This window comes from Drosophila rhopaloa, unplaced genomic scaffold, assembly GCF_018152115.1.
Source record: "Drosophila rhopaloa isolate 14029-0021.01 unplaced genomic scaffold, ASM1815211v1 contig_155, whole genome shotgun sequence".
In the NCBI taxonomy this organism is placed as follows: domain Eukaryota; kingdom Metazoa; phylum Arthropoda; class Insecta; order Diptera; family Drosophilidae; genus Drosophila; species Drosophila rhopaloa.
This window is the reverse complement of record NW_025335034.1, coordinates 3939954-3953413: the sequence shown is the minus strand read 5'-3', so window position 1 is coordinate 3953413 and position 13460 is coordinate 3939954. Positions and strand designations below refer to the sequence as shown.

The 13460-nt window shown below is 38.7% G+C and overlaps 1 protein-coding gene across 1 annotated transcript; it reads left to right on the top strand.

Moving 5' to 3' along the window:
* Positions 1–4441: 4441 nt before the first annotated feature.
* Positions 4442–7477, top strand: LOC108048174 (probable citrate synthase, mitochondrial). Its single transcript, XM_017128685.2, has 4 exons — positions 4442–4558; positions 4610–4815; positions 5353–6124; positions 6943–7477. The coding sequence occupies exons 1-4, from the start codon at positions 4514–4516 to the stop codon at positions 7342–7344; spliced, it is 1425 nt and encodes a 474-aa protein (XP_016984174.2). The 5' UTR covers positions 4442–4513; the 3' UTR covers positions 7345–7477.
* The last annotated feature ends 5983 nt before the right edge of the window (positions 7478–13460 follow it).

Sequence of the window (13460 nt, the reverse complement as noted above, 5' to 3'; positions counted from 1 at the left end):
GAGGGAGAAATGCTATGCCAGACGAGTGCCGGAGGGCTTGAAGTGGGCCGAAGTGGATGGAGTACATGTGTGTTGTGTTAACTGCTCACCACTTGGCCGCATTTCCTTCTGGGCTCCGCCTGTGCGGCAGAAGCGAGATAAAAGCGTCTTTAGCAAGCTGAATTACTTGTTGGATCCTCCGGTACTGGAGCAAACACTTGCAGACCAAATGGTGCTTGAATGTATTTCACTTTGATTTGCTTTTATTTTAAAGAAATCCATTCAGAACTCGGAGTGGAATGCGCCCCGTGCTTGTCATAAATCTGTGGGCATGCAGACGAGGCGCAGGACTTGAGGCTTTTATGCGCGGCACTTAACCGCTTAATTACTCATTATGCTACGGTTTATCCAGCCATTTAATCAGCCACTCAATGCAAGCGAAAGGTAGCGGCGCAGTTTAATGAATAATTGAGTCAAACGGCAATAAAACATTAATTAACAATCTCTGCTCAGAGCTCTCGTCCCCCCCGAGCCCTCGATTGTAATTTTACATCGATTTCGGGCATCCGTCTGTTTACTGCTGCGTACTCAAATATGCAAAATTCAGGGCCATATTTCCCGTGTATAAACATTTTCTTGTCATAAACAGCGACGTTCAATGCACATACTGACTTGCATTCTGTGCGGTGAAAAGCTGAATCTGGTAGTAAAAAAATAAAACAATATAACCGTTTAACGTTCCAGCGGTAAGCGATGCGTGCTATCGACCCAATTTGTACAATGTACATGTTTTAATTGGCCCTACTGAAAAAAAAGATTTCAGACACTTAAAGCTTTTATTATTAAATATCCATTTGTTTCCTTAAGAAGATAATATTTAATTATATATGCTTTTAGTGAATTTGAGTTAAGTAAACTAAATTTAATTTTCTTCAATGTCAAGACGGACACTTATAGATAGCTGTTAAGTAAATTAATTATCTAATTTTGAGGTTATTCTGTATATCAATTATCTTTTCGTTAAAGGATAGAAAGAAATGTGGAGTATTTTCTGTATTAAATTTGCTATATACATTAGCTTCGTTAATTTTTTTGTACAAATGTTGAAGAATTTACCCTGTAAGTAATAATAATTCATCAACGATGTATTACAATGTTATCAAATGGAGTTCCAATGAATAACATTGATTAACCATTGGTACAAAATATTTTTTTTTAACGTTTCTGTATGTATGAAATATGAAATCTCGTAGAAATGTGCAAATAAGCTTCCATTTTCTAATGACAAGTCTATTACTAAATAAGTCTTTGGAGTTTTTGAGTTTTAAGTGCGCGGTTAAAGCAAACGTCTTTATATCCCCTGAAAATGATGTGACCTTCGGGTTGGCCACGTCCTTGTTACCGATTTGTCAAAATCATCGACTCACCGTGACCTCAGACACGTGAATTTCGGGCTGCACCGAAGAGTATAGGGAAAATCGAGCTCACACTCGTAACAGGTTCGACGTGATGTCAACAAAAGCCAAGCAATATCAACCTAAGCGAAAACTCCTCGACACTCCCACACATAGGAACACGCTCGTATGTGGGCGAACTTTCATTAGTGGTAACGTCAAAGTTCGTGGAGAAGCACCCCGAGCACTCACTCACGTACAGCATCCTCCATCAAGTGCGGAGATGCAGAGCCATCGATTGGGTTGCACACGGAAAATAAGAAGGCGATGCTGAAAGTATTGTAATTGCATTTGCATATGACATCCCGCTCAAGTTTAGCAAAGAAATCATCGCCAACCAGCTTAAATACGACTGCAGGTTCGAAAGAGAAATGCGTAGGTACACTCCCCAATTTAAATATTGTCAAGTTTGAATATCGTTCCTTTTATTTGACCGCCCTTGGCCCAAGACTTTCAGAGTTTCCAGTTTGCAGCTTCTGTGTGAGTGTTTGGTAACCAACAAAGTTAAGTTAATAAAATGATTTTAAAGTTTGGCTGTCATGGATACGACGCTGTCTATTATGCATTAAGGCAACAAAATTGTTTCCAACCTTTTCGCTCCCATGCTTTCTGTTTACAACTTGTCCATGATGCAATTTTCAGGCCAAAACAAAGGCAAAGGGGGTGGAGTGGGAAGCTGGGCGTTTAGGGCAAGATAGATACCGTTGCTGACAGCTGCTTAAGTGCGAAATTCGATTTCGCATTCAAGGGCGTTGTCCACTTTAAGCTTTTGCCTTCGCAATATCGGAAAAAACGGCGAACAAAGGCGCAAGGGCGCTGAAGCGAGGGAAATTATTTAAACTTGTAATGAACCAAACACCCAAGGCAAAGCGGAAAAAATCTCAGAGCGTTAAATTTATGGAGGACAACATGGAAATAGGAGGAGCTCAGCCACTTAAAAAAAGTAATACTTATTCGTAAGTTGAACGAAATCGACTTGGGTGAAAAAGTCATTTATTTTTATTTATTTCACTCTTCTAGTCGATATTTTCTGAATCATTGTGTGCTTTTGAGTGCCACTTATTGTCGTTTTTTTAAATTTATTTTTTTAAAAAGTAACTTAATCTTGTTTTTTTGTTGATAGTGTCCCTATTTGAACTTTTTTAGTCACCTTTGAAAATCGGTAGTAATTTAATCATATTTTGCACTACATTCTATAATTAACTCCACTTCGTATTCATTGTTATTTTCAGTGTCGAGGCAGCAAAAAAGATTGATGCTCCAAACTAAGAGCTCCTGAAAAAGAGATAAAACTAAAACGGTGAAAAACTAAATCGTATTTTATAGAAAACCCTTGCATTTGCCAAAGCGGACTCTGTTTGAATATCTGAATGGCCGGCTTACAATTTGGTGAATAGCTTAAATGCCACTTGAATGTGGCACTGCCGCAATCGTTTTCGCTAATTGAATGTTAATTAATAAAATGCAAAACTTACTGGCAAAAAAAGCGAAATAATGAGTGGAAAAAGCCAAAGTGGGATACTTGTTGACTGAATGCCCATTTGCAGAGAGCCCGGGAAAGGATGGTGGGAGTTTACAAAAAGCGAAGCGGGATCTAGCGAGCGATAAAGTTTTAATTTCCATTTGATGGCTGTTAGTGAAGCGGGGCAAAAATATTTTCATATTTATACGCTTTTTTTCGTTGGCTGTGTATGTAAAATATGTTTTAATTAAAAGCAAAGTTTTATATATTTTTTCTCACTCCGGCCTTTTGTGCGCTGATTGCCCCAAAGCTGGACAAAATCAGAACGGCAAACAAACAAATATAAATTTGCTGGGCAGTAGCAATGGCGGCAAAAACCGAAAAATTCCCAAAAGTGCAGCCCAATGGGCAATGGCAGATAAAAAAAACGCTACCAAAGTACCAATTCCACTCAGTCACTCACATTCCCCATCCCTATCCACCCAACGGCACTCTGTTTCTGGCAGATGAGCCAAAGTAACGCAAAATTCCCCAATGCCCGAAACTACAAATAGATATTTAATTTTTTGCAATTTCATACACAGTTTTCCCAGTTGAGAGCGAGAGTGTGTGCCAGTGGGTGGCCTTCTGTGTTCGTTGCAGTTCGGCTTTTGTCCCACACAAATGACCGAAAAATTTCGTTAAGCGACAAACAAACAGGAATTAATTTTGGTTGCAGCTTAAAGTTAGTCCCTGGAAACGCACGACAAATTGCACACAACAATTTGGCTCCTCTGGCATCCGTCAACCGCATTGGAATGAATTCAATAATATCAATTCAAGGCTTTCACGGGTCTGCAAGAGTATCATTTATTCTTGAGCAGACGTCCGGTGATTTGATTTGTAGAATTTGGTTATGAGGACTAAAGAGGCCAATCAATGGCATAAATTAATTTTCTTGTTTGCTTTGAGGAACCAAAACTCTTCTTTAGAACATGAAAGATTTATTTAATACATAAGTCTGTATGGCTATATTCTTGAGCGTGCGGCGAACACACTGACAAATGTAAGGAAACAATTTGAATGCTTAATAAAAATGTTTCGCCATCATTTATTAAAAGGGTTTTAAAGATGGTCATCCGAAATGACATCTTAATAAATGCCAAGCGAAAGCGCTTTCCAATCAAATTCTGGAATAAGTTTTATTATAAAATCCTGCTTGCTGAATGGCAAACAGGAGAACAATATTTAAGCCGTTGTACAGTGTTTGTTGACATTAAACAGCAGAAAATCGAGAGAGTGACAGACATTTCTGACAATTTCTCAAAGAGGAAAGCAAACACGATTTTAACATAAAACTTATATCTATAAATAATATAAGAAGGAACGCTATGGTCGACTGCCACTACTATCCGATACCCGTTACTCTGTTCACCAATTTCCACCAACAGATGGATGGGGATGTGACTTAAAACCACTAGTTTCTTCGTCAATGTTGCTTATTTTTAAATTTACTGGCTGTAAAAAGCAGAAGGCCGTGTGTAAAATCTCATCGAAATTGATTTGTCATTGCTATTGTTAGTCTCATTTATTAACCAAATTCTAAATTCATAAATCTATCTTTATCTTCTTCTTTACCATGCAGAAAACAAAGTCTCACAGATTCTGCCAGAGCTGCTTGAAGGTAGTCTAAATATATTCTTCATTCGAAACTTGAACAAATATTTTCTTGCAGACTATTTCCATCCGTTCTTATGGAGACTGTGAAGGTGGCGGAGACAAGGGCATTAAGGCCAAGTTGGCCAAGAAAATACCCGTGGAGCGTGAAAAGTTTTTAGGTATCAAATGTCTGCACGGCACAAAGACGATTGCCAAGATCAGCGTTAATAGCGTGATTGGTGGAATGCGAGGACTTCCGCTACTGTTTTGTGAGACCTCCAGGTATGTTTAGTTGAGAAATTAAGAATTATAATCTCTTTGTGATTGCCAATTGTGTACGCTTTCTTAGAATTCAAAAGATAAAAACAAACATATTATTAAATTTTACAACCTGTTTTTAGGTTAATTGTTGTATCATTTTTATTTAAAATTCAACAGATAATACCTTACTTTAAATAAATACATGGAGTATTAAAATTTCATGTAAATGTAATAGGATAATAGCAGGACTCGTCGCAGTAATATTAAAGATTTTTTTAAAGGGTTCAACAAATTGTAAAACACATATTTAAACATTTTGAAAACTGATAACTCATCCCTCTCGGCACCAGTCATTCATGATGGTCGATTTTATAATATTTTCCACAGTAGGTGGGCAAACATAAAATCATGAAATCGAACTAATGGGTGGCTATACTTTTCCTAGTTTATTTGTAAACATAATACGCTTGTTAAAAGAACCCCAGGCAGAGTATTATAATACTCCATTTAGTTGTTATAATTATAACATTCCATGTTGTTCATATTGTTATTGGCCAGCCTGGATAAAAACAAGGGCATTTTCTACCGCGGAATGTTGCTGAAGGATGTGTGTGCAAAGCTGCCGCGGGTGCGTGAGGGGTCGCAGGAGGGCACTCCGGAGGGCGTCTTCTTCCTGCTGACCACCGGCGAGATGCCCAAAAAGGAGGAGGCCGAGGAGGTCACCAAAGAGTGGGTGAAGCGTGGCAATGTTCCGCGCTATTGCCTCCGGATGATTGACTCCATGGACAAGCGAGTACACCCGATGGCCCAGCTGTGCGCCGCCTGCGCCTGCCTCAATGCGCAGAGCAAGTTCGTGGAGGCATACAACAAGGGTGCCAAGCGGGGGGTCTACTGGGAGTCCATCTACGAGGACTCGATGAACCTGTGCGCCATGCTGCCCGCCGTGGCGGCGGCCATCTACAACAACGTGTTCAAGGAGGGCGAGGGCTCCCGGGAGATCAACAAGGAGCAGGACTGGTCGGGCAACTATTGTCACATGCTCGGACTGCCTGACGAGGACTTCATCGACCTGATCCGGCTCTATATGATCCTGCACGCGGACCACGAGAGCGGCAACGTTTCCGCCCACGCCTGCCACCTGGTGGGATCGGCGCTCAGCGACCCTTTCCTGTCCTTCTCGGCCAGCATGTGCGGTCTGGCAGGACCGCTTCACGGCCTGGCCAACCAGGAGGTGCTCGTCTGGCTGACGAAGCTCAGGAAGGCAATCGGCGACGAGCCCACGGACGACGAGCTGAAGAAGTTCATTGACGACACGCTGCAAAGTGGACAGGTGAGAGTGCTTGAAATAACGATTAAGTTTACGAACAGCAGACAGAAATGACCGAGAACCAGTTATAACATTCGGTTTTCCAAATTCTCAGAACACCCATAAAAAATCAATGCTTTTAGGTCTCCCAATATTTGAACAAGGAAAATTTTAAAATGTATAACAGCTTGGGTGCACACCTAAGGAACAGTTTAGCTCAGGAAAACAAACAACTACCCAAATTCAGATTTCAAAATTAAATCTGACTTTAGTACTTAAAATAAAAAGACTATAGCATATTTTCCTATATGCGTAATCATACATTATCTGCATTAAAGGGGATTCCACCCTTCTTACATTGTAGGCTTTTAAATTATTGAGATTTTCCGAATAAATCAAAATGATGTCGGGACTTAAAACATCTGGTGCTATATAAAATATTGTATTCCTTAAAAAAAAATTATTTTTGGTTGTTGTTTTTCGCTGTGGATTTTCGATGGCAGGTTAAATGCTTTAAAAAACGCCGTTTTCACGCTCGACAGAAATTTTATTTATTTTATTTTAAATTGTTACCGAAAGTTGATAAAACGGCGGTTTATTAAACAGTTGTACAAAAATCATTTTTTTTCTTTAAGCATTTAACATAGTTTTACATTTAATTATTTTAGTTATTCTACTTCATGCGGTAGCTATATGTAAATTTTTTGAAACCAAAAATGGCAACGATCTCCTTGCAACCTACAACTAAGACTGTTAATCAGGCCCTAAAGTTGTTATGGGAAATATGTTTTTTACTGCTAACAACGATTGAAATAAGACTGCAATAATTAATGACATTGCAGGTTGTTCCCGGCTATGGACATGCCGTGCTGCGGGACACCGATCCCCGGTTCGTCCTGCAAAACGAGTTCGCCATGAAGCACTGCAAGGACGACGCGGGCGTGAAGCTGGTGACTCGTCTGTGGAAGATCATACCAGACGTGCTCAAGAAGCTGAACAAGGTGGCCAATCCGTATCCAAATGTAGACGCCCATTCGGGCGTCCTGCTGCAGCACTATTGCCTGAAGGAGCTGAACTACTACACGGTCCTCTTCGGCGTTTCCCGGGCGCTGGGAGTTCTGTCCCAGCTCATTTGGTCACGGGCCTTGGGAGCACCCATCGAGAGGCCGAAGTCGTTCTCCTCGTCGGAGCTTTGCAAGTATATCAAGGAAGCGGACAAAAAGGACAAAAAGAAAAAGTGCTGAGACAATTTCTTTGAAAACCGATTTATTTGCCTATCGAATAATCTACAATTCTGTATTTTTGTACTAAGTAGTTAATCGAATCCCCCAAGAACAGGAGTTATTAAAACGGTTTTCCCATCTTTCAACTTCTAAAGACCTTCTTTTAACCTTTAGTGTTACAGACGTATTTAATATTTGTCATTACCATATGCATGTGTTTGGCATGATGTAATTGCTTTGGCTGACTGACACTCCGCTGTTTATTTCTGACTTCTTTGATATGCTGATAGGGGGAGTTGGAAAGGGGGTGTCCTCATTTCGTCTTGGGGAAGTTGTAATTATGGCGTGGACTTAAATAAATCGCATTTCTATTTCTTTGATGTCGGCGGCCCAAGAAACGTGTCCAATATCCATTTCCTCCAGCTGCCTCCATGTTCCCCTCGTGCCTCAAGGTGGATCATAAATCAGTCGCGTAATCCAAGCCCCACACAGTTAAAATGATTAATTAGAACCAAATTATCTTACACTTGGGGAATGGCTATGATTAGGCATATGAAACTTGATAGTTTGGCAGCAAATTTAATGTGAAATATTGGTGATTGCATTTTAAGCAAGCATTCACAGTATATTTGAATCAATCTGGACAAATCAAGGATATTAATGTGCGCATACAAATCCCCGTTGCCAATCCCTTGTCATCCGCTTGGAATTTCGTTGAATGTACTATTGTGTGGTATTGTAATTTTTATAAAAGCATTCCATCAACTGATTGATTTCTGTTCAATTCCCCCTTTGTTTGGCTTGGCTCATCTCATCTCATTTCGATTCCGGTTTTATTCTCCATTTTTTGTTTCATTGACACGGTCCGTTGTTTCTATAAGTGATATTTTATTGTTATTTTTATTATGCCTCACTCTGCGGTACTGGTCCTTGGGGTTTCCCAAGCCAGGTCCCTAGCCTCCACTCTCCTGGATTTGATATTAATTTTTCAACGGGAATATGTATTTGGCCCACATAACAAGTGACCCAGTAAGAGATGGAAACCTACTGGGAATGGTAAATGGGAACATCGGAAGTAATGAGATGTAATTTCGTAATTTGTAAAAACCTTTGCAAAGAGTGGTACAATTTCGGTTAAACTAATTTAATTTAATATGTTCTGACGTTACACTCCCAAGTAAAAGTAGAAAATAAAACGAAATGAAAAATTAATTTAGACCTTGGTTTCTCTGGAAAATGAACAGTATAGATCATCGTCGTTTTCAAACATATTAAAAGACAATTGGACATTAACTTAATTTAGTTTCCGCCTTAATCACCATTACTGTTTATAAACCCAGCGAAAATTTTGAGTAAAATAAAAATAAATTGTTTTGCTTAAGTATGCTCTATGGTCTTGAATTAAAATGCCAAGATTTTCAATAAATATCTTCTATCTATTATAATATTTAAAAACATTTTTTTAATACAGAACTAAATTTGCTGTCCAAATTTAAAATCAAAAGTTAAGACTTGCTTGAGCTAAGAAAAAGAGATAGAAAAGGATCTTTCAATAAATGATAAACACTGCCGCTTTTTTTCAAAATAGAATTTTAAAAATAAAAACTCATACATAAAACAAACGTAACAGACTTTTGATTGATAATTTCATTGAGCCAAAAAAAAACTTAAAAAATACGTTTTTTTCACTGAGCTACTTAGGTTTACCCCTTAAGAATATAAGGACATTAGGGGTTCGCAAATATCTCTATCTGCCATTACTACAACCTTCTGACCATAATTTAAATATCCTCAGCAAGAATATACAATAAATTCAAACACCGGATTCCCACATTATAAGCATCAATTAATCGAATATTCATTGTAGAGCCACTCTTACAATTACATAAATAATTGTTCACTTTTTTATGAGTATAATACATAATATCAAGAACTACTTTTTCCCCAGGCTCTCAACTCATTATTAATTGCTTTGAGCATGAGGGGTTTTCGATGGATATGAGACCGGGGCAGTGAAAAAGGGTGCAGAACGTAAATGATAAAAGTTGAAATATGTTTACCCCAAGTTGGCGGGAAAAATAAGCTGTAAAACGTTTTAATAAAAGTATTTACTATTTTCCCGCACAGTTATTTTATTGTTGAGGGAAATCACGAAAACTTTTTTTATTGCAATTCAGTGCGCAGCAACTCGCTGCTGTTTTTCTGTATAATTTTTTTCAAACATAATTTGAAACTGTTTTGGGCGGGCGAAATGCAGAGGCACGCTCTGGCCTTATATGCGCTGCTTCTGCGGCCTTGGATGCCAGAAAAGGAAAGCGAACTCCCACACACACACGGTCAAATTCACCCACTTGAGCACGCACACACCCACGCAGCGGTGGGTGGCTGGGTGGGAGGAGATAAAACACATCCGCATCAACCATGTTCCTGTCCATGTGGCCGCTGCTGTCCCGCCGCCTGGCCAGACCCAAAAATAAAACAATAGTCGACTCCCATCTGGGTGTACGCTCGTGTGTGGCAGCAGTCATATAAAATGTTCGCACATATGCCAAGTTGCTTTCAGCCATTTGCTGCAATATTAAAACAAAAGTAATGCGAAAGTGCTTTCCAACCCATCGCCCTCGTTGCCGCCCCCTGCTCTCCCCATCTAAAAAACAAAACCGTAGATTAAACATTTTACGAAATTGTGTCTGGCATGCAACTATGTGGGGATATTTTAAAAACTGACCAAAGTAAGGCATCATCTATGCCCTTTTAGAGAACTGATGGAAATGTGAAACTTGAAAGCGGGTAATAAATACATTGGTATATTTATGAATAAGGGATAATAATTAAATAATTATTACTTGCCAGCACACACAATTCAGTTTATAAATCTAGACTTGGAAATATATTGTCTTTAATGGGTAACCAAACTCTGTAATCAGTGTTCATTGCTGTATTATTCAGTGCTTGAATTTAATTTTAAACATAACCCACTAAACTTTCAGTTTGCAGCACAGTTTTTCTATAAAAAAATCTGTGCCGAACGATTAAGAGCAAACATTTTATCTTCATTTTTTATGAAAATTTCCCATTAACACTCTCGATTGCGTTTTGAAAACTTTCGCTTTAAGCTACGCTCTTGTTGTCTAGTTTGTCTGTGGTCTTATTTCATTAACTTCCGGGAAACTTCAAAAGGACAACTTGAGTGACTTCTCCAAGGACTGCTTTTTGAGCCCCATATCTCCATAATCACTTTCATTGCCGGCGAGAGTATACGAATCTTAAGTATAACATTTTTTCTGTAAGCGAGATGGGAATTTTGTCGTTGGCCAAAAAGGAAGCGGAGGGGGAAGTGCAATAACTTCCTTATAGACCGAAAACTTTATGGCTGCCACAGCAGCTGCACTCGAGTCGCTATCAAGCCCCAGCCTTTGCCCCTTTTCCCCTCCGGCTCTCAACCCCCTCCCCCGTTGCAATGTTATTGTATTATAATGGTCTCTGGCGCGGACCGAGGCTGCTGGGGATCTGCGTATGTTCTATTTTTTAAGATATGCAAAATAAGTTGCAGTTGCTTTCGACAAAAGCAACTCCCAGACAAACACATCAGACATTGTGGAAAATAACTATTTATATATGTATACTCGTATGTTCTTGTTGGGCTGAGTGAAAAGTTTGCCGGGTACGCAGGAAAATTATAATTCTTCCTCTCTAAACAAAGACTGGCCCAAGGAGGAAAGGACATGCTGAAAGGACATGCAGCAGTAACTGACTGAGTGGCAGTAACTGTTGGCTTCCATTTGACAGTTTCCAGGAAGTTTTTCATCCCCTCGATATTTAAATAAATTGCTTTATGTTTTTCTTTCCTTTCCTATCTTGAATTTAATATGAATGAACCTAATGACATGTATGAATTGGTATTGTGTTGGAAAGCGGGACAAATTAAATGGGGATAATTGAAATGCTCATTTGATTATTTATGAAGCATGTGACACGGTTACTTGTACGAATTAATTGTTTAATCATTATACAATTCTTCTCATATTTATTGGCCGTTGAATTAAATCATTTTTAATTATAGGTTAATGAATGCAATGCATTCTACATCGTTTTTAAAATAAATTGCTCTTAATATTACTAATTAGAGAGTCATTATTGGGTTTATTTGTCTGAAACTAATGATTATTTAATTCTCCGAAATGTTTGCTGTATATGAGTCCGATGCATCAATGCATTTTAATATCGATTGTTATCGAGAAGAATATACGTTTTTAACCACGAACTATTTTAACGTGGCCATAACCCACGATTTAAATATTTAGATAACATAAAATAAACATCGCAACAGCTTTAAGTGTTTTTCAAATAGAACATTCCAAAGTTTCAAGTTCTTGTCTGCCCTTTTAAGGCTGGAGTTTTTTCTGGAGTTCTCTATTTCATTTTCCAGTCGAAGAAATATTCTCACATATTTTGCCTGGTGGAATGTGCTAAAAGTGCCGGCAGGTAAAAATAATTGCGATTATACTCGCTATTTTTCCGCACAGCAGCGCTGGTCCAACACCAAAAAGACTGGAGAGGGGGATGCGATGAGGGGACTGGGTAAGGAGTTTTCCTGTTCCGGACAGGAGATGGAGTGAATGCCTCTGGTTGGCATTCAGGTTGTTTCAGCAGAGGGTTTCCCACTTTTCCCCATTTGTGCGATTTTGTTTTGCTTCATTCCCATTCCGCCCCAATGGGAAATACGAAACCGCTTAAGTTCTTTAACCCTATCCCTCAACAACAGGGCAACTTTTATTAGCCGAGAGTTTCTAAAATAGTTCGAAGGACTAACGTATATTATAACTTTCCTCTTTTATTTCATAAGCCCACAAAAGTAGTCTCTAGAAACAAAATATAAAAAATTTATTTTTAACCAAAAACATTTTAATCATAATTAAATGAAGATAACTTCAGTTGTCTCGTGTAATATACTGATTTATAAAACAAAAAGGGGCATCAATCAGGTGCCAATTAAATCCCTAATGAGTTTAATTTGTTTAACATTCCTCTAATTGAATGCAAATTAAGGTTAATTAAAACAATGTATTCGTTGTTAAAATAAATAGTTGTTAATTTCATTTGTTAGAGGCACAATAAAAACTTTTCGACACAATTGCAACGGCTTATGCCAAGTTAAAAAACAATTTTATTTATATCCTTGTGAACAACTATTTGAAACCTTTTTTATATACTGCATAGATTTTGCAAACAAAACCCCGTTCAATTAAGTTAATGGCCATTTAAGAACACTTTGACAGATTAGCGTATGCGTAATTTAAATGCCGAAATGCCTATCTTTTTCTTCTTTTATCACCTTGGTACTTTCTCTGATTGTGTGTTGCTTAATTAAGGGAGGAGGAAAAGTTTGCAGCATTGTTTGCACTTTGGTATCCCATTTTTGTCATCGTCAACATCATCAGCATCGCTCCCATCTGGCCGGGCTCTGTTCCATTGTTCGTTGAATTAGGTTTTGGTGAATGGACTGCAGTTGTCGCTTATCCTTATCTGCTTGTCCTTGTAATTATCAACAGACGACTAAGGTGTCCTCTGCCCCTGCTCTGGGCCTTTGTTTTCGAGGACTCGAATCGCGAATTATGCTTTCCACTCGGCTGCTCTGGCCAACTGGCAGATAAGATATGCCAACGAGGAGAGCAAGTCGAGATGTTGGCTTTAAGGCTGCAGTGGCTTTAATTAGTGATTACACATTTGCGGCACGTGCTGCTTTCGGCCCTTTGGTTGCCATTCAAGTTAATTAATTTATTATTGTTCTGGCATTCGTTTGGCAACAAATTTTGACACAATACAACTGTTGGCGCACAATAAATTTACTTCATCATTGACCTCCTGTTGTTCTTTATGCGGGGTTTCATTAATAATTCAGCTCATACGAAACTGAGCCAAACTGCTGAGTTGAGTAACCCAAACTGGATAAATTAAGTTCTTCTCACATCAACACCAGCAACATCTGCTCTACGTAGTTCCTCGTACCAAAGTTTTTCATTCAAGCCGAAAATCAATACATTTGGCATTTGTCTGATAAATCTCTAGCAATTCGTTTCAATTTGTCAATCAAGATGACACACCCGGCCTGAAAAACAAAGCGAAAATTGAAATTA

Coding starts and splice junctions, on each gene's coding strand:
- LOC108048174 (XM_017128685.2), top strand. CDS start 4,514: ATGCAGAAAACAAAGTCTCACAGATTCTGCCAGAGCTGCTTGAAG. Junction 4,559..4,609: donor TCTGCCAGAGCTGCTTGAAG/GTAGTCTAAATA, acceptor ATTTTCTTGCAG/ACTATTTCCATCCGTTCTTA. Junction 6,125..6,942: donor ACACGCTGCAAAGTGGACAG/GTGAGAGTGCTT, acceptor ATGACATTGCAG/GTTGTTCCCGGCTATGGACA.